This window comes from Lepisosteus oculatus, chromosome 18 (assembly GCF_040954835.1).
Source record: "Lepisosteus oculatus isolate fLepOcu1 chromosome 18, fLepOcu1.hap2, whole genome shotgun sequence".
Taxonomy (NCBI): domain Eukaryota; kingdom Metazoa; phylum Chordata; class Actinopteri; order Semionotiformes; family Lepisosteidae; genus Lepisosteus; species Lepisosteus oculatus.
This window is the reverse complement of record NC_090713.1, coordinates 10911558-10932642: the sequence shown is the minus strand read 5'-3', so window position 1 is coordinate 10932642 and position 21085 is coordinate 10911558. Positions and strand designations below refer to the sequence as shown.

The 21085-nt window shown below is 40.2% G+C and overlaps 1 protein-coding gene across 3 annotated transcripts in view; it reads right to left on the bottom strand.

The window, feature by feature from the left end:
* The window catches only part of LOC107076225 (NACHT, LRR and PYD domains-containing protein 3-like), a 109452-nt gene that overhangs the window by 20743 nt on the left and 67624 nt on the right, over window positions 1-21085 (bottom strand). For 2 of the 3 annotated variants that reach the window (XM_069180152.1, XM_069180153.1), the window contains one exon: window positions 16254-16427. The exons of the other annotated variant lie outside the window; for it this stretch is intronic. In XM_069180152.1, coding sequence (XP_069036253.1) covers window positions 16254-16427 — 174 coding nt within the window. The remainder of the gene's footprint in view (window positions 1-16253; window positions 16428-21085) is intronic. 3 annotated transcript variants of the gene reach the window in all.

The window sequence follows — 21085 nt, the reverse complement described above, 5'->3', positions numbered from 1 at the left end:
CTCATGGCTAAATACTCAAGTCTAGCCAAAAGAGAAAACATTGACTTTATTTAAACCCAAGCGAAAGTATTAATGGTTTTTAATTACCATACTTTTATGGTACATGACTTTGCTAAAATGTGTTTAAAAATAAAAACGATTGCAATTGGCACGCCTGTAGCTTTTTCACGAAACCTCCTAGGGTAACGAAATTCTTGTGTTGTACAGCTTTTCAGCTAAATATACAGTATTTGTCGCTTACGCCTGAAATTGGAACTGCTCGCCGCGCGGTGAATAGCGACTAATAAGCAGTGAAAACATTAGTCTGTCTTTCTGTGGGGAGAAGGGAATCTGATCTGATCTGCAATCGCTGGAAGACTCGCCCCCTTCTACTTTGAAAATACCTGTGAAGCCGGTTTAATTCGTCACAGCCAGCACTCCCGCAGAGAGTGATGAAAACCATGCTGGGCCACTCCTATGTGGCATTTTAGCTATGGAGGCGGAAAGACGCACCCCCCACCTCTGGGTGCCTGACTTGTCGCCATCTTTAACCATTCCGTGTTCGAGTCGCAGTAGGTAGAGACACGTACGAAAAAAAGTTCATTCCAGCTACAATACATATATATTTTTGTGGTAAGAGGGAGCAAAACACCAGTATTTACTGCTAATAATTAGTGTACGATTTAAAGTTGAAATTCTGAGCCTAAATATAAAGTTAAAATCAATGTAGGAAATGCGCACCCAGAAATACAAGGAAAATAAATCCGTTCTGACATCTCAAATCAGTTTCGATCAAGGTCTCCAAAACGAACAAGAAAAAGAGCATTTTCAAAGCAAAGTCATGTACCATAAAAGTATGGTAATTGAAAACCATTAATACATTTGCTGGACAGAGAGGTGAACATTATTACGCAGAAGACAAAGGTAGCGATTTACGTTGCATTGTGCATTGTGCTGCTGTAATACAGTTTAAAATAATTAAAAGTCTAAACGGTATCAGCTTTATTTATGGGTTTGTGTTTGTGCATGAACATAGTTACAGTATACTGTTATTTCTTTAGATACGCAATTGCATGTTTTTTTTTTTAATCCCTGGCAGGACCAGACGTAAGAATGAGTCCATAAGAATCAAGTAATAGGTTTCATTGCGCTTTGACAGATCGCTTTGACAGAAACCAAATTTCCCAAATTTAATATGTGCTTTTCTATATGTATTGTCAATTAATTGTCCATAATATTGCTATTCTATTTTTTCAAAGAAATGTTTGTTAAAATAAAAGTCACGGCGCTGGCTGGTTTTGAACAAATCTAGTCAGCCACCTAGACCACAGTACCACCACAAGGTCACATGAGAAGTGGTGAAACAGCCCTACACAAACAGTATCAACAGACATTGTACAGCGTATACTATTCTTGTGTATATAATTATATCGTTATTAATTTCTTTAGATACGTGATTCCATATTATATTCCCTATTAATCAAATTCTAAAAGTATGCTTGTTGACACCCGTATCGAGCGTATTCACAGAAAAGCTAAAAACTACCACTTTTTATACACGTTATTTCACATGTTAAAGACTTCGGTGCTTAAAATGTTTAGGGAGAAATGGAATACTGGTGTGTATTTTTTCTTTGAAGTACTGAGATCAGCCATATACTGTAATACTGTATGTTTATGTTCCAAAATTAATATTGTTTATGGCCTTCACAGGCGTTAGGCTCCTATTCTTTTTATGCTCAGCTACTAAGATTTCCCTTCAGTGGTAAAATTCCATATAAATATTCAATACTAAAACGGGCACAGTAAAGACATTTAAATATACATATACATCCTGTATACAGTACAGTTTTGCATACAGTAATATGTTTATGTTCCTGAGTCAATTTTATGAGCATGTGAAAGGCATGGTGAATCGGAGATTCTCAAAAATTACTGTTGTGACTGGAGACTCCGTTTCCAGATCACCTGGCACTTGAGAGGTAGCCACATGAACACATACACACACGCATATGCAAACATTCCACTATCAAAATAAAGGCGATAACACTGGTTTCCTACAAAAACAAACTAGTCTAGAATTATGGGATATCTGTGAAGATATTAGGCTTTTCAGGAATTTCAACTGTAATTCTAACAGTGATCACAAGATGACTTCACAAGGTCTGTGTGCCCAGTTTTTCACTTTACCGTGCAGTTTATTACAACCAACAAATAACCTCCTTACTTTCTGTAATTTAAATCTTAATTTAAGGTATTCACTGAGTCTCTTAAACCAAAAGAAAAAAAATCATTGGTACGCTTGTCTAAAGGAAAATAGATTGAGTTCTCACTAGAATAAATCAAGTGAGAATAATGTGTATCCTGTGTGCACTATTCTCAGCTGTAAATCACCAGGTTTACTCGCAGTCTTTGATGATCGAGAAACTTGCTGCCTCTTCACTGTGCTCCGCAGATCCTAAATGTTTTGAGAATGAAAGTGGATGCCTTGCATGATGTTCAACCTCTCCGGACATTTTATCAATCCCAATCCAGTCCCTTCTGTTTCTCTCTTTTCCCGATAATCTCTCCTCTTTTCCTCCACTTGTTCATTACATTTAAACTCACCCCTCCGAGCTCACTAGCCGTTCCGTATACTCCGGATCTCTCCACAGTGCTGGCGAGATACTCACTCTCTTTTTTTTTCTCTCGGGTCACATAGCCTCGGAGCCCCTCCAATTCAATGAGCACAATACATGTTTACTTATCCTGGTTGAACTACAATGTAACTTGCATTTCACCTGAACATGTTTACATTAACATTATATTCACATACTGTACTGTACTAACACAACAAAAAATCCATATTAAAACTGTTTACATAAATTCACACAGGATTACAGAAGGGACAGACAGACTCTGCTGGATCTAAAACAGACACAAACTACTTGACAACAATGGTAGTGCACAAGACTCCCCACTGTGAGTTGTCAGCGTTGGACAATGGGGGTGTTTGGGAGTGTGGGGTCCACCGGCTAACTATCTGATATCTCCGAAGAAGACAAAGTGCCTGTTTTGAATTAATACATGGGTGAAATATTGGTTTAAATATTTTAGGAATGATTGATAAAGGTCTGTCGAGATAAGAACAAAAATTCAAGTTAGAGAGAGAAAAGTTGTGCACCTCTGCCTATTAAGCTTTCGACGCGGTTCTATGACGAACAATTTAATCAGCCACTTGAACTTTTAATGCAGGGCTCTCGATTAGAGATGTCAATGGTTCAGATGGAAAAAAAAAATTACACACAGCTGAAAGTTAGAGGGCTGTAATTGATCGTATCTTTGCCCCCTAGTGGTGACCAGCGGTAGAGCATTAATTGTTCTCCGCTGTGTCACAGAGAGAAATCTGTACAGGCTTTCCCAGGAAGGCAGTATCCCCACACATGCTTCCAGGGAGTGTCAGGGAGAGACGGCAGCTGAGAAAGGTGCACAGCCTGTACAGAGCTTTCCCCTCAGCTGTGGCCAGAGATCATTCCTCTAAAGTATGAGACTATTTCAGTTCCCAGCAGGCCAGGGAAAACAGGGAGCATATCAGGGAGATGACCCTATATTAACAGCATTTCCCGTGATGTAGTGCACACAGAATCTGACATGAATATCTGCCTGTACACTGCAGGGAATACAGTCCCAAAGTAGCTCACATCCAGTCCACACAGCACCAGCAGCCTGGATCCATGTCTAGCAGGTGTTGTAACTGGGGGACAATGGCTCAGACCAGTCTGCTGGTGAAGAATAAGAAGTGGCCCAGTTCTGTCTCCATTCTAGTACTGTGGCTGATGGGTTGTTTAAGAGGGGAGACACAGGGGGACATAGTGGTTAACATGGCTGTATCGCAGTGCCAGGACCCTGGTTCAGCTCCGGACCTGGGGAGATATTTGTGTGAAGTTTGTATGTTCTCTCTGTGTTCTCATTTGTTTCCTCTGTCGAACCCCTGATTGACTGACAACCAGTACAGGCCCCTGTGTTGGGCCCATTGCTTGCTAGCATAGGCTCTGGCTCACTCATGACCCTGAGTTAGAAACAGTGGAGTCCAGGACAGACTGGGTGTCTCCTGCTCTCTACACACACAGAGAGCACCACTCCTCTAGCAGACTGAGGAGGAAAGGAGGCAGTGGGGACAGGTCAACCCCACAGGTGATCAGTAGAAAGAGGACCAGGGCGAGTTTGAAGTCTCCTGCGCTTAATTCTGTAGGACACAAGGCCAGGCCATGAGCAGTTGATGACAAGAGTTGAGAGTCCTCTAGGGTTTCTCACAGTGCCTGACATCCCAGCCATGACCATGATGTCATCAGTGTACTCCGAGTCCTGGATAGTAGGATCAGGACAGCCCAGGATGTAAAGCTCCTTGCTGACCTAGCGCAGGCTTCTATTATAGACTGTATACTTCTACTACATAATCACTTTTTGAATTCTAGAGGTTTTATAAAATATTTGAGAGGACAGCATTCCAGGTGGAAAATGACTATTTGGCTGGTAGTCTTATCATGCTAAACTAAACTAAACTGTATCCTTAAAGACAAATAATGAAAACTGAAATGAATACATTCTGGGTCCAGATAAGGCATTTGACAGGGTACTACAGCCTTTTGTATTTGAAACTTGTAGGATTTTCATAATGGTTTTATTGTTTGGCTACATGCAATGTAAAAGCAACCAAATGCAGAGGAACAGGTTGATGGTACTGTATTCTGTCAGACAGCTTTAATTCATACAGGGAACAAAACAAGGAGATGCTTGTCACCACTGATTTATTCTCTCAGAGTGTACGTCTACAGAACGATACAGAGGGAGGTGATATAGCAGGAGAACACACAATCAGGCTCTTTAAATGTGTTAGTATATACAGCAGAAATTCAACATCTTTTCCTGTTCTCACAGATGTAATCACAGACTACAGCAACTTTTCAGAATAGGGGTTAATTCTGAAGCAATGTTATTGGGTAATCTATATCCCTGGAGGTCAAAAATAAATTTAATTTACAATAGGATTGGGATAAGATAAAATGTTGAGCACTTTCAATACCCAGAAACCTAGAGAACACATTAAAATATAATTAAGAGGTGCTTGAAAATCAGCTCAAGCAAGACTTCAATAGATGGAAACTGCTGCCTGTCTCATTCTTGAGAAGGATGAAGACAGCAAGAATGAAGGTACTTCCAGGATTTCTGTCTTGTTCCAGACCTTCCTTATGCCTCTCAGTGACCATTACTAAAACGTCTATTTTATGTGGTTTAAAGTCAGGGTCCCATGCTATTGTGACCGTTAAGGTTCCGCGTGTGACCCGCCGGTTCGTCCTACAACACCTAGGTCACCTGGGTCAGCATAACGCAACAGGGAACCAGCCACATGAGCTAAAGGAGACCTCCCTCATCCCAGGCGGCTGAGGTCCCTGCTACGCACAGGGAGGGCGATGACGTCACCATGTCAAAACTAGCTCCACTACACTATTTCTATAAACCCCTCAAAATGACTTTTTCTTTCTTTCTTTTCTTCACAATACAAATTCTTGTGATTAATGTATTTAAATTGTAGAATTTAATTTCATAATGCTTTGCTTTGTTCTGCTGGAAGCAAGCAGGGCAGCCAGAAGAAAGTGAAACTAGAGACATGATCGAAAAGGCAGGGGTTGAGCTGAGAGGAACTGATTAAAGCACCAGGGAGAGTCTGAAGAAGAGTCGTTTAACATGCAGGGTTCAAAGCACAGGGATCAGTCCACGACGTGGTCAAACAGGCAAGGTCTAAGCAAAGGGAGAGGAGAAAACACTGGGGAAACGTGAAAAGAAGTAAATGAGACTCTAATATGAGAGATTAACAAATTGGTAAATTTTGCATACCAAACTTATTTCCACAGCTACATCCTTCCAGATGTATATAAATGATCAAAATACAGGAGGAATACAAGAGTAAATCGCAGGTGAGAAAAGGAGGTTGGCACCTCCACAGCAATTGTAGAATCTAAAACCGTTCAAATCTGCATAAATCCACCAATTCACATTCATGGAGAGAATGTGAGTGAAAAGTTCACATTAAATATTGGAAGAAATACCAATTACAAGAAAAATATGATAAATTTGGAAGCACAAACTGTTGGAAGAATTGCGAGGAAACCTGGCATATTATAAACACCTTTTGGTATTAAAATAAATTCTTATTTATTAATAATAAAGATTCTTGAAGAAATATAAAATATCCTCTTTAGGAGTCATTTTTCTTCTGGGACAAACACAAGATGAACAGCCTTCAGAGGCAGAAAGATACTGCAGCCATGAAATAAATCACTAGAAACTGGTTAAAGCTGGACAGACCTTGTGTTCAAATGAAGACGGACTCTATGAATGAAATCTCATGGAGAATATTACCCACAGAATTATAAATCAACAACAACATATACATACAGATGCAGCAATTCAAAACGAGCTGGGTATGCTGTGGTACAACACAGTGGGCGTGTTGTATCAAAACGCTTCTTAACGCGTCATTTTCGTCATACAGCATTTTACCGCATGCGTTTAGATTATGTTAAAAGTATTTGGAACCACCTTGTAAAACCGCCAGCTGGAGTTAATAAACCTTAACCTCTCATATACAGCATTTGAGCTCTCACCAAAAAAGACCTGGTTTCAAATCCCGATCACTGCACAATCTTTATTTAATTAAGAATTTATGTTATATTCTCTTTAGACTTTTAATTTTAAACTCTGTATTACAGCATGCTAATCACTAAACATTAAAAAGTTGGTATATGTTATAAAAGCAATATTGCTCAGTTGGACAAAAATACACAACCTACCACCTTTATCATAAATATTTTAATTATGCAGAAATATTTTATGCATCAAAGTCTTTACGAAGATATTACTAATAGTATTAATAATGAATGACCTTGGACAACCTGTAAACTCAAAGTATAACTCTGGTCAACTTCCTTTATAACCATCTTTGTAAACGAGAAGACTTTATTTTTTCATTGACAAAAAGTAACACCACAGCATTTCGTTGATCCGATCACATATTCGTTTCCAATCATACAAAGTAAGTTTTGAGAATCTCCAATTCACCATGCCTTTCACATGCTCATAAACTATATTAATTTAGGAACATAAACATATTATGTAAACGGTACTGTATATGGCTGGTATTGGTAGTTTAAAGAAAAAATACACACCGGTATTCCATTTCTCCCTAAACATTTTAAGCATCAAAGTCTAATATGTGGTTATTTTGGAAACATTTTTACATGCTCCTTCTGACCATATTACTGTACGTTTATATACTTTGTGTGAAAAGTGATAGTTTTACTTAAATTAAATCCTTAAAATTAAGGATGTTAAAGTGCTAGAGGTGTAAAAAATACAAAAATGCACATGAGCAAAAAGTTTTAGAAATGGAGCAGGTGAAAGGATTTGTAAATATATTTTGTTTAGGTAAGTCAGTTTTTTGCCACACATAAAATACATTTTTCCAAGAAAGTTAAGCCTTCACCACTAATAAAATTCCTAAATAAAGACATAAACCTAGAAGTCTAAAGATTATTTTATTCAATGGTGGTAGCAGGATGAACTGTCTGGTAGAGCTAAGTGTATATTTTGTCACAGAGTTGCTTCAGCTTATTAAAAACACCCATTATGTTCAAACTGATTTTTTTACACAGACGACCGACACAGCTTTGTGTTGTGAATCTCTTTTTCTAATAAAACATTTGTCAGCCTGTCCGTGGGGAGAAGGGGGATGTCTTTCATTGGAAGGTTCGCCTATTCTACTTTGAAAATGAAGAGGGGGAGGAAAAGAGTTGTAAAACCGGTTTCTTTCCAAACAATTCATCCAGTGGGGCAATTTAACAGGCGCCTCAAGCCATTGAAAGGGTTCATTGAAAACCTAAAATAGCAAATATTCTGGACACTATATTGACATTTTTAGAATTTGATTAATAGAGAATATATTATGGAATCGCATATCTAAAGAAATTAATAACCATATAATTATATTCAAATACTGTAGCTTAAATCCTGCTAAACTAAAAATTAGACACAAGAAGAGTATTATTGGACAATGTTGTGAGTTAAAGAGGAGACACTTGTGTATCGCCCCCTTTTAAACTTGTAAAAAAGGAACATTCCAATGTTAATGCGACACAGAAGACTATTAATAATGTAGTGAATTTGGGTTCAGCGAGGTCGGACACAGAGACTCAGACTTTGTGGAGTGAAAAACTGCGTTTTATTTCTTTTCGGCACAACCAGCCAGCCAGCACTCCCGTGCGCCAGCCGAGAGAGAGAGAGAGCGCCAGAGAGAGCGAGCGAGAGAGAGAGAAAAGGGGCTGCAGCAGAACCTGGCACTGCTGGAGCAGTACTGTCAGACCTGGGCACTGACAGTCAATCTGGACAAGACCAGAGTTATGGATTTCCAGAAGAGAGCCAGACCTCAGGGAAACAGGTACAAATTCATACTTAACAACAACACATTGGAGCACACATCCAGCTACACATATCTCGGTCTCACCATCAGCTCTTCTGGGAGTTTTGACCTGGCAGTGAAGGCACTGAGGAAAAAGGCACTCAGGGCTTTCTACGCAATAAGAAGGAGGCTCTTCAACATCAACCCACCAACAAGAATCTGGCTCCAAATATTTGAAAGTGTAATCCAACCCTTTGCCCTATACGGCAGTGAAGTGTGGGGTCCCCTCACAGACCAGGAGTACACTCAATGGGACAAACACCCCACAGAAACTCTGCACATGGAGATCTGTAGAAACATCCTCCGTGTGCAGAGAAAAACACCTAACAACGGGTGCAGGGCTGAATTAGGCCAGTACCCACTATTGATAAACATACAGAAAAGAATATTAAAGTATTGGGTACACCTAAAAAACAGCGACCAAAATACCTACCACCACAAAGCCCTGCTGAGTCAAGACCTGAGCCCAAAACAGAGCCCCATGAGCCAGCTGGTCCTGAGGCTCACTGACCTGAGCCACACCGACACTAACCAGCCTCAGGACAGCACTGCTAGAGCACCACATCCCAGACTCAACCACATCACAGCACAGATCAAACAGCAATATCTCACACACTGGGACACACACACAAACACAACATAAACTGGAATGCTACAGAACCCTAAACAGACAATATCAGACAATAGCTGAATATTTGACCAAAATAAGAAACAACAAACAGGAACAGACCCTGACGAAGTACAGGCTCAGTGACCACAGCCTAGCCATAGAAACTGGGCAACACAGGCAGACCTGGCTGCCCAGAGAGGACAGGCTGTGCTCCCACTGCCAGCGGGGAGAAATAGAGACAGAGGTGCACTTCCTACTGCACTGTGACAGATACTCTGGGATTAGAGAAACATTCTTTCCGAAATTCAGAAATCTAATCCCAGAGTTCCCATACCTGCCAGAATCACAACAGGTCCCAATCCTACTGGGAGAGGGAGGAGGGAACTCAGTTGAACTGGCAGCCCAGTATGTGATCTCCTGTCACAGCCTGAGGAACAGTGAGTCTGTCTCCCAATAATGCTCCAGCCGCCTACAGTATATGTCAATATTTTATAATATGTCTTTGTTGTAAATGTCCGTAATATGTCTGTAGATTTTATTTTAATTCTGTTTTTTGTTTTGTTTAATGTAAACATCATTACTTTCATTTGCTTTGGCAACACTGATTGTACCCATCGGTCATGCTAATAAAGCACCTTGAATTGAAAAGAGAGAGAGCAAAATACAGGGGTGTGAAACCAGGGAACTATTTACATGAAAATGGGCGATCACCCCAGACTGTACGCACAGACTGTAATTTCTTCAGATATGCGATTCCATATTATATTCCCTATTAATCAAATTCTAAAAGCATGCTTTTTGTTTACTTTTGAATACAAGCGTATTCACAGAAAAGGTTAAAACTATCACTTTTCACAAAGTATACTGTAACGCTCCAGGGTTCTGGTTGGCCCCCCCACCACCATCGGGGACTCGAACCTGGGCCGTCAGCATAGCTCAACAGGGATCCAGCCGCTTGAGCAAAAGGAAGATCTCCCGTCAGTCCTGCGGCTGTGGGCCCTGCTATTCACAAGTGAGGGCCGTGACGTCACCACTCTGGTAAGCAGGCTCTTACACACTCACTGGTGGCCGTATGTGTTACAAAAAAAACCTAATATGGTCAGAAGGAGCACGTACAAATAACCATATGTAAGACTTTGATGCTTAAAATGTTTAGGGAGAAATGGAATATTGGTGTGTATTTTTTCTTTAAACTACCAATACCAGCCATATACAGTACAGTTTACATAATGTTTATGTTCCTAAATTAATATCATTTAGGACCCCCAGAAGCATTATGCTCCTCTTCTTTTTATGCTCGGCTACTAAAATTTCCCTTTAGTTGTAAAATTCCGTATAAATATTCAATATTAAGTGGATTAATATGTGCACAGTAAAGAAATTAAATGATTAAATCTTTTCACTACCAACTAATGCACCACGAGTGCCCGTCAGTCATTTTGGCCAGCCAATCACGTGCCGCAGATTATTTGCCGCAGTATGGGGTTTTACCGTGCCTTTTGAATGGCTGCATCTGTACCTGCTAAACCACTGGGTCAATGAAAACCGAAAGAGTAAATCTGTTTGGCTGACCACTTTTTCTGAAAAGTCTGAAAAAAGGGGGGTTTGATTCCAACTGCTGTCATTCATTCATTATGGACCATTCAGAGCCCTAGGAGATGTCACTGTCTCTGTTATAATGATTCAGGAGAGAAAAAAACCCTCAGCAACTGGTTTGTTTACTTAGCAACCAGGGGTCATCTATTATCAACAACTCACCCTGCTAATAAGCTGGCAGTGCAAAGAAAGCAATTAAAACTCCTCTATCACTCCCTAGAGGATTACATAGTAATTACGATAGCTATTATAGCTTTTAAGATTTTTAATATATTTTTTAAAAATCTGGGTATGTGAAGATTATCATTCCAAATACTGTCTTCACAAAAATTATGTAGAATTTTCAATGTAAAATTGTTACGTCCTCTTGTGTGTCTGTATGTTTTGTTTTTTTTCCACTTCCTTCCACTTCCACTTCCACTTTCCACTTCCAGATACCCCCCCCTCCCGCATTGGTCCATCATTACACCATTTTTGCCATATTACGTCATTTGTAATCAGCTTCTTGACCGATCAGAACTCAACTTCGGTATTTAACTTGAGATTTTCAGAATAAAGCGGCCTTTCGCTCGACTTCGGTTCTGCTAGGTTCAGCTTTGGCTTCGTTTCGCTTCGGCTTTGTCTCTCTTCGTTTTCATTCGTTTTGCTTTGTGTGTTTGTTTCCGTATAGCTTCGGCTTTGTTGGTTTGTGTTCGTCTCCTCCTTGTTCTTTCATTTGTTTGCGTTTATCCTTTATTTGGCCATTACCTTGTCCATACGGGTTATATCAACCTCTGTGCTCTTTTGTACCCTATTCCTTGTGTCTACTCTCGTTTTCCCTTATTTGTATTTGTAGCTCACTTTTTGTATTTGTATTTCTGTGAACTTTTGTGTAAAGGGTTAGTTAAGGTTGTCGGGTAACATTGTGCACACGTAGTTGGTCTTTGTATTATTAGAAACACTAGTTTAGTATGGGATGAGTGCCTTTTGTCTTGTATGGTTTGAGTAGTCAGCGAAGTTGGGTAGGGCGTTAGAAGACGCCGAAGACCGAGTGTTTCGGGTTTTGTAGTTAGGTCAGCTTCCCCTCACTTTATTACCCAGCTCCATTTTGTTTGTTATTTTTGTTCCTTTGGCACCACTCATATTTCCTCTTCTCCAATACCAGTCACCTATTCAAATTGTACATATTTCACTCCTGTTTACCTATTATAATTCATTACAACTTTCTTTTTCCCACACCAAAGATTTCTCCCTGCACACCTGAATTTTCCTTAATGTCACACTCCATATACCCCTAGACTATCTGGGTGCGTAAAAAATGTCTCAATGTTTAATCCAAACTAGTGCACATGGGGCAATGTCTACAAGCATTTTCAGGTGGCTGACAGGGCCACAACCTGAAAAATTGATCTTGAAAAATTGAAAACAAAATATGTTTCTTTGTTTGTCCTAGATATTTCTGTCTGGTGAGAAGACACAGTAAGACATATAAGAAATTTAAGGACTCTACTGTATACTGTACACTTCTACTGTATAATTACATTTGTAATTCCAGAGATATTATAAAATGTTTGAGAGGACATTGTAGCGGCAATGCTTGTTAATAAGACAGAAAGAAGTGTTGCGGTGCTTTCCCAAAGAGGCCCCATCTCTCTCTTCATCTCTGTGGTGCAGCCACAGAGAAACTATTCATGCAGGCTGATTTAAAGATGTTTTCTTTTGATAAGGGACAGCTCCCAAAGGGGTGTAGCGGTAAGGCTTATTAATAAGAAAGAATTAAGTGTTTCTGAGCTTTCCCAAATTAGGCCTCATCTCTCTGTTCATCTCTGTGGTGCAGCCACAGAGAAACTATTCATGCAGGCTGATTTAAGGTTTCGTTTGATAAGGTTTCCTAGTACAGCTCCCAAAGGGGGATGCACTTAGCTAAGCCTGGCTATCATGATCAATGGTCATCCATTGGCGCCTATCTGTCTAGGGAGTGCCAGATGGACATCTGGACTGCATTCCTAAGTGTCAGGAGTTAGTGACTCATATCTCACCTTGATCAACCAATCAGGGACTGGTAGGGCCGAGTAACCCACGTGGGACTCTGATGCCCATGGAACTTTCAGCCAATCAATGAGCTGAAGTTCCTCCAGGTAAAAACAGGCAACACAGAGAGCCTGAGAGATTCAGTAAGATTCAGTGGACTTCTGTGGACTTTTCTAAAGGGAATTCAAAGGAGAATTCCAGGGCAGGACAGCCCAGGAGCAGAAGGCTCCCAAGGGCAGGACATTCTCGCAGCGCACCTCCTGACCATCCTGAGACTCAGCCCGGACAACCACGGAACGGCCAGTGTGTCCGAGTGCCAGAACTTTCCTTTGTTCTAAGAGTCTAGAGCGGAGGTTGCCAGAGAGTAACCAGAGGATCCACCCGAGGTTAGCACCAGCAGCAGGCCTCGTGAACAGGTCAGAACTGTGGACAGCTGAATCACTATTCAGAACTAGCTCTTCATCAGGAACGAACCGGTCCTCTTCCTGACTTGCTGGGACCCACAGTCATCTTTTCTCCTGTGCGCAAACTTTGCTAGTTAAAGCCAACACTAACTAGCCGGTCAGTGAGCATCAGCAGCGCACCATCGCAAGCCGTACAGCACAGCCTGGCACTGAGCCAGAGAGCGCGGATTGGACAGCAACAGCCTGAAACTGTTTCTTTGTGCCTGCGGGAGATCTGAATCCCCAGAGATTGGATGAGTATTCAACTTCACTGCATTACTGCTCGAGAATTCAATTGTTATCCCAACCAGTTGATATCAATTTAATTCCTAAGAGTTATGTACTTATTTTGAGTATCTAATGTAGAAGTTATAACCAAGTTCATTTACGAAACGGTCTAAATGAATGATATACTGAATGTATGTCCTCTTGATATATGTAACTCTTTGTAACTGACTGAATATATACCTTTTGTATTCTGATAACCCTCTCGATAAGATCTGTTAGGTTTATATGCATATTCTATGTATTAATAAATGTATCCTCGTGTATTAGTACCTGTGTGTGTGCGTTGTTTGAGTTATATTGCATGGTTGGATTCTAAGGCCATCAAAATAATCATTTTGTGATTTACTGCTACAATTAATAATTGTCCCAGTAAATGCCCAAACCCTACAGAACTGGTGCCTCCAGAGAGCACACTACAACATCATTCCAGGGAGAAGATGACTATTTTGTTGTAGGTCTTATTGGGCTAGAGTAAACTGTATCTTTAAACACAAAAACTGAAAACTTATACTGTAATATACTGTAGCAGGAGGAACACACAGTCAGGCTCTTTATAAAGATGATGTTATTATATACAGCAGAAATTCAACATTTTTTCCTGTTCTCACAAATATAATCACAGACTACAGCACCATTTCAGGATACAAATTAAAATCGCAAATTCTGAAGCAATGCTATCCCTGAAGATAAAAAAAAATTACAACTTGAAATAAAATCTGGATAAAATAATATGTTTAGCAATTAAAATACCCTGAAACCTAGAAAACATATTAACATGTAATTAAGAAGTGCTAGAAAATCAGCTGAAGCAAGACTTCAATAGATGGAAACTGCTGCCTGTCTCATTCTTAGGAAGAATTAAGACAGCAAGAATAAATGTACTTCCAGGATTTCTGTCTATTTCCAGACCTTGATTATGTCCCTCAATGACCATTTCTAAAACGTCTATTTTATGTGGTTTAAGGACAGGGTTCCATGCTATTTCTCTTGACCACTCAAAACGACTTTTCTTTTCTTTAGTTGTTTTTTCACAATACATTTTTGTATGTGATTTTTGTATTTAAATTGCAGAATTTATTTATTTTGAAAATCCTTTGAGTTATATTAGGTGTAAAACATAAGTTTTAAGTGAGACAAATCCCTCTTAATCATTTTGCTGGAGAGCTGTCATTCAGGTTGTTGGCGCTTTAAGCTGATTTGGGAGAGTTCAAGTGGTATAGGTTTTACTTGAGGTTTTCTTCCCTCCCAAATAAATCTAGACTGACATTTGCCCTGAAATTTGACTATATCTAACATTACAGGGATGAGTTTATACTAGTTAGGTGGGTAGCTGCGTCAGCATGTGTAGTCTGCAAAGGAACAAGAAATAGGTTTATTCCATGCTGAAAAGAGAGGAGAGAAAATACAACATTTCGGCTGTGAAACCGCATCTCTTTTCAGCATGGAATAAATCAATTATGAGTTTATATTTTCAGGAAATTCACAGACGGCAGTGTAGCATTTGAAAACCATCAACATCACTTTCAATAAACAATTATCCAATTTACAGTCACAGTTACCCAGAGCCTGTCCCAGGAAGCACTGGACACAAGGCAGGATTGAACCCTGTACAGGATGCCAGTCTATCAAAGGGCACACACTCACACCAGTGCCAGCTTTCCCAGAAGTCTATTAACCTGCCAGCATGTTTGTGGACTGTGGGAGAAAACTGGAAAACCACACAAACATGGGGAGAACATACAAACTCCACACAGATAGCACCCCAGGTCTGGAATTGAACCCAGGGCCCCAGTGTGATATCTGCTGCAATGAGCTGATGGAAGCAGTAATCTGGAGATGGAATCCAGGCGCAGGCTCTGCTGGAAGCAAGCAGGGCAGGCAGGAGAAAGTGAAACTAGAGACGTGATCAAAAAGGTAGGGGTTGAGCTGAGAGGTACTGATTAAAGCACCAGAGAGAGTCTGAAGGAGAGTCATTTAACATGCAGGGTTCAAAGCACAGGAATCAGTCCAAGATGTGGTCAAACAGGTACGGTCAAGCACAGAGAGAGAGGAGAAAACACTGGGGAAATTCAAAGCTGGGAAGAAGTAAATGAGACTCTAAAATGAGAGACTAACACATTAATAAATTTTGCAAACCTAATTTACTTCCACAGCTACATCCTTTCAAATTTATGAACAATATCAGAAATCAAAGGCGGAATACGTAAGTTAAGAGTAAGATCCAAATGAGAAGGCGGTTGCCACTTCCACAGTAATTGAAGAATCTAAAACCATACAAATCTGTATAAATCCACCAATTCACATTCACGGAGAGAAAATGAGTAGAAAGGTCATATTCAATATTGGAAGAAACACTGATTGCAAGCTAAATATGATCAATTTGGAGGCACAAACTGTTGGAAGAATGGCTGGGAACATCATAAACATATTTGGCATGAAAATAAAATGGGGAAAGATACTTAAAGAAATATAAAAATATAGCTACTTTAGAACTGTCAGGACTGTAGCCATGAAATAAATCACTAGAAATTTGTTAAAGCTGGACAGACCTTGTGTTCAAATGAAGAAGGACTCTATTAATTAAATCCCATGGAGAATATTACCCACAGAATTATCAACAACATACACATACTGTATGTGTAAATAATTTGGTCAAATGGGAAAGATTGCATGTCAAGTCTCTTGGTAATGAGATATTAACCAAGAAGCCAGAGCCAAGAACTTTTTTGTTTTGTACTTCCTAGGTGCTGATGCATGTGAAAAGCAAATGTTGTGTGCCTCAGAATATCTACATCAAACAATAAAAACAAAGAAATCACCAGTGTTCACTTACCCCAGTTTTGTTAATTTACAGTTGGGATCCCTCAGAGCTGCAGACAGCAGTTTCACTCCTGAATCCCCCAGGTTATTGAAACTCAGACCCAGCACTGTCAGACTGGAGTGTTGAGACTGAAGAACAGAGGCCAGATCTTCACAACATCTCATTGTTAGTTCACATCTCCACATCCTGCAGACAAAAAGACAGGAGCACAGCTGAACATCTGCACAGCTCATCCACATCTTTCTTTCCAAGTCTTCACTCCAAAACCCAGCTCAGCAGAAATATACAACATCATGTCATTATCCATCTCAGAGTGTCCATGGATGAGGATGATGAAGATAACAGCTGCTTCAAATTTTAGGTTCCAGAAGGAAGAAGAAAGATGAGAAGAAACTGTCAGGAAGGGAGACTTTCACTTTTAACTATAATAAAAAATTGCTTCACATTTATTATTATATTTTATTATTATGTCGTCCTCTTATAGTTATTTTAATCAGTTACAGTGTTGTTGTTATTCTTCAAATGGTTTATTAATCCCAAATGTAAATGTCTAACACTGGAGTAAGTGAACTGGAGACTTTTTATTGTTATTTGTAGATATGCTGAGAAAAACAGCATTCCCTTTTGAAGAAAATAAACAATTTGAATTAAAAAAAAACACCTGGGTTTTAACTATAACAATGTATAAATAACATTTTATATGAGTCGGAGCAGTGGCACTGTGCTAAGGATCTGCGCTTATGGCTGGAAAGTTACTGGTTCGTATCCCATGGCTAGCAGAAGAATCCTACTCTGTTGGGCCCCTGAGCAAGGCCCCAATTGCTCCAGGGGTGGTATACAATGGCTGACCCTGCACTCTGACCCCCAGCTTCTCTCTGTGTCTGTGTCTCATGTAGAGTAAGCTGGGGTATGTGAAAAGATGAATTCCTAATGGAAGAAATTGTGTATGGCTAATAAAGTGATCTTATGTATATAACAGAAGAAGCAATAAACAGCATACACACACATCACCTAAAGACTCTCAGCACAGAAGAAATAGATAGACCCTTTAGGATCCAAAACAAACACAAATTAATGGACAACAGTGATGGTGTGCACGTTTCCCCTTTCCAACTTTAGAGAGTGATCTGTACAGGCTTCCCAGGACAGGCTGTGCATCAGCAGACAGCTGAGATCAGTGCATAGTCTGACAGAGTTTTCCCTTCAGTTGAAGCTAAAGACCGTTCCCCTAAGGTATGAGACTATTACAGGTCCCAGCAGGCCAGGGAAGAGAGACACATCAGGGGGATGATCCTACATTAATAGCAACCTCAGAGAGGAAGTGCAGACAGAATCTGACATGAATATCTGCCTGTATACTGCAGTGAATACCGTCCCAGTGTAGCTCACATCTAGTCCACACAGTGCCAGCAGACAGCTTGCTATTCTGTGTTTTTAAGGAACTTGCATTTCCTGGGTAAAAGAAACTTCAATTAGAGATGTCTCCAATTTATAATATTTATTTTGTGGCACCTGGGTTTTTCACAGTGCCCTCATACATCAGTGTAATCCGAGTCCAGGATAGTAGGATCAGGGCAGCCAGGGATGTACAGCCATTTACTGACCAGCTGCAGCCAATGAAGAAGAGAATTAGGTTGTATTTATTTAGAAGGCAGGTAATCTCTTCTTTCGCCGCTGTAGGCATTATTTAAGAGTGTAATACACAGTAGAAGTCAGGAGTATTTTCTGGGTGATCAGAATGTTAGGCCTGTGGAACACCTTGTTTGAGCACACACCCTTATAATAATAATTAATAATTGCTTACACTTATATAGTGCTTTTCTGGACACTCCACTCAAAGCGCTTTACAGGTAATGGGGACTCCCCTCCACCACCACCAATGTGCAGCATCCACTTGGATGATAGTGCGCCATAACGCTCACCACACATCAGCTATCACTGGGGAGAAGAGCAGAGGAATGAAGCCAATTCACAGATGGAGATTATTAGGAAGCCATGATTAAAAATGGCCAATAGGAACTTTGGCCAGGACGCCAGGGACACCCCTACTCTTTTCAAGAAACGCCCTGGGATTTTTAATCACCACAAAGAGTTAGGACCTCGGTTTTATGTCTTATCGGAAGGACAGCGCCTGTTTAAGTAGGTGTGACCAGGTTCACACCTACTTTGGGTTAGTGGGTTGCCAGTTGTGAGATGCAGAGTGATATGGCTGCTGACCTTAAACATAGTAATTTGTGTGTTGTGTGTTCTATTGTCTGTGGTGTAGTATACAGTACAGTATGTCTGGTATAACTGTGCCTCTAATTATACCAACTGCTCGGATATATTCTGGAAAAATCACAAATTGGGGGTTATTAATATTTACTTATTCACTAAACAGCTCAGTCAATTCCTGATTTTCACAAGATTTGTTAACCCCGCATTTACTACAGTGCATAGTGGAGCGAAACAGACCTGCTGTGATCAATTCACCAACAGTTTGATAAGTTTGATTGCCTATTTGATAGTTGGGAGTGTTTGAGCGAAAAAAGTTGAAATAAAGAGACCGAAAATGCACCGTTACCACAAGGAATGGGAGCATTTTTTCGCATTCAAATCTGCAATGCTAGCGTCTACACGAAAAGCAACATTTCAAAACTGCACACAAAACATATGATGTGGACTTTCCCGCTAAAAGTGAGTTACGGAAAAGAAAAGTGGAAAAATTAAAATCTCAACTAGCAGTAGATGGTTTTCACGAGACCTAATACAATCATTGCATCGTTCTCTGTGTTCTACATCCTGGCTCATCACAAAAAGTCGTTCAGGGATCGAGAAGTAATAAGAAAGCGTTTGTTGAGACTGCTGACTTGCTGTTTGGAGATTTCGAAAACAAACATTTTTGGCGAGAAGTGTTCAGACAGCTGAATTTAAAGAGTTTCTCAAGTCGTATAAACATGGTGAATATGCCCAGTTAGAGGATAACCAGTGGCTTTTGGATTTAGCATTCCTCACAGACTTGATTGAACTGCTGAATGACCTGAATGTCGAGTTGCAGGGACAAAATAAAACATGATCAGCAGTGTCAACACATTCAAAGAAATGACAGGTGTTCTGTTGTAAGCTTCTCAGTGCCAAAGCTCACATTAAGGTAGGATATTCTTTTTTCTTAAAATAGGGAAGATTACGTGTTCACTGTAGCATGAGTCACTTGTTTTTATTTGCTGTCATTTTAGTGATGGGTATCGTTATTATGCTGATGTGCCCACAGTCTGTTTTCCCTATATCAGAGCTTCAAATTCACACTGATAGATCGCACTGGACTGGCAAATGAAAAAGTAGATCTTGCATTAAAAAAGGTTGGGCACCCCTGAACTAGAGGATCACATACATGAAAAGGTCAATGGGGATTTACAGAAGATAGTTCTTGTATAACCAACGTGTTTGCTATTTGAACAAGCAAAGCAGTAATGAACACACAAAGCATACAGCATGATACTGTGTATTTGCACTTTCAACATTTTTTAATAAAGTTAATATTTTTTGTGGAATTCTCAAATCACAGGCAGAGAAGCATGAATTAAGAATTATTTAAAAAATACAAAAAAAAGAGCAGAGATAACATGAAGCAAACAGAGGTGATGTAATTATTGGAGTAACACAGGGATCTACACTAAAACTCTCAGGTCCCAAGTCTCCAACTCACTGACTCCACTGTCTTCTCTATCTGATCTCCTCCGAGATCATAATGTAGGTCCCTCACCAAGCCAAGTCCTTCTGTCGCAGATTCCTAGACTCAACAAGCTTCACCTCTCACACACCGTCTGGCTTGTCCCTTTCAGGGAGATGACACCCTCTGCTCCTAATCACCATCTCTCTTCATCACATCCCACTGCTGAGACTCAACACACTTTCTGTGTGTATAAAAACATACACAACCTCCTTGGTGCCTAACTCTCATGCCCCAGATTGTGTATTCACAGCTGATGGTACACCTCAAACCCGTGCCCAGCAGCCACTGTCTTTTGACCAGAGCTTTGCAGCCAGACAGACCTAACTCTCTCACCTGATACCCCTTATCATCTGGGAGAGGGTCCCTCTGTGGCACCTCAGATGCTGGCACATACACACTGACTCCAAACTCACTAAACACTCATACAGTGGGCTCCTGGACAGCCCTGATCACTAACACCAAAACAGGCAGCTGTCCCTTTAAGTAATTCAATCTTCCAACTCTGTAGGCTCTCCACCACAATCCCCTCCTGGATTTCACTCTTCCTGGTCCCTTCTGTGATTTCCTTATTCTCCTTCGAGACTAAAGCTCTCCTTTCTCTCCCCTCTTTGGGGTTCTTTCACTGTTCTATTCACAGTCTCTTCCCAGACTGTTGTTCTCACATCTCTTCTCCTTATCAGTTTGTAGCTGCAGCCGTTAGTCTGTCTTCCCTGTCACAGACCTGTTCTTTCCTATCAGCTGTGGTTACCGAGGCAACACGTCTGTTGACAACTCTCTATTGACAACTCCGACTCCCTGTCAGACACACCCACGTTTATTTGTGAAAAAAAAACAGATGTTTTTATTAACATCCATCTTTTACATCTTCTACACACTGTGGGAAAGTAATAAACAATGTAAACACAATGCTAGGATATATAGTCAAAAGTGTAATTATTCTGCATCATGGATGTTCACAGGACAGTGTTGGAAAGTTAAATTTTACATCACCATAAAAAACATATTCTGTAATTGGTATACAAAGTATTACACATGCAAGTGATCTCCAATATCCTCTTATTCCAGCAGCTGAATACTGTATGTTTTCACAGTAGTGAGAGGAGTATTTAGAAAAAGAACATATTAATGAGTC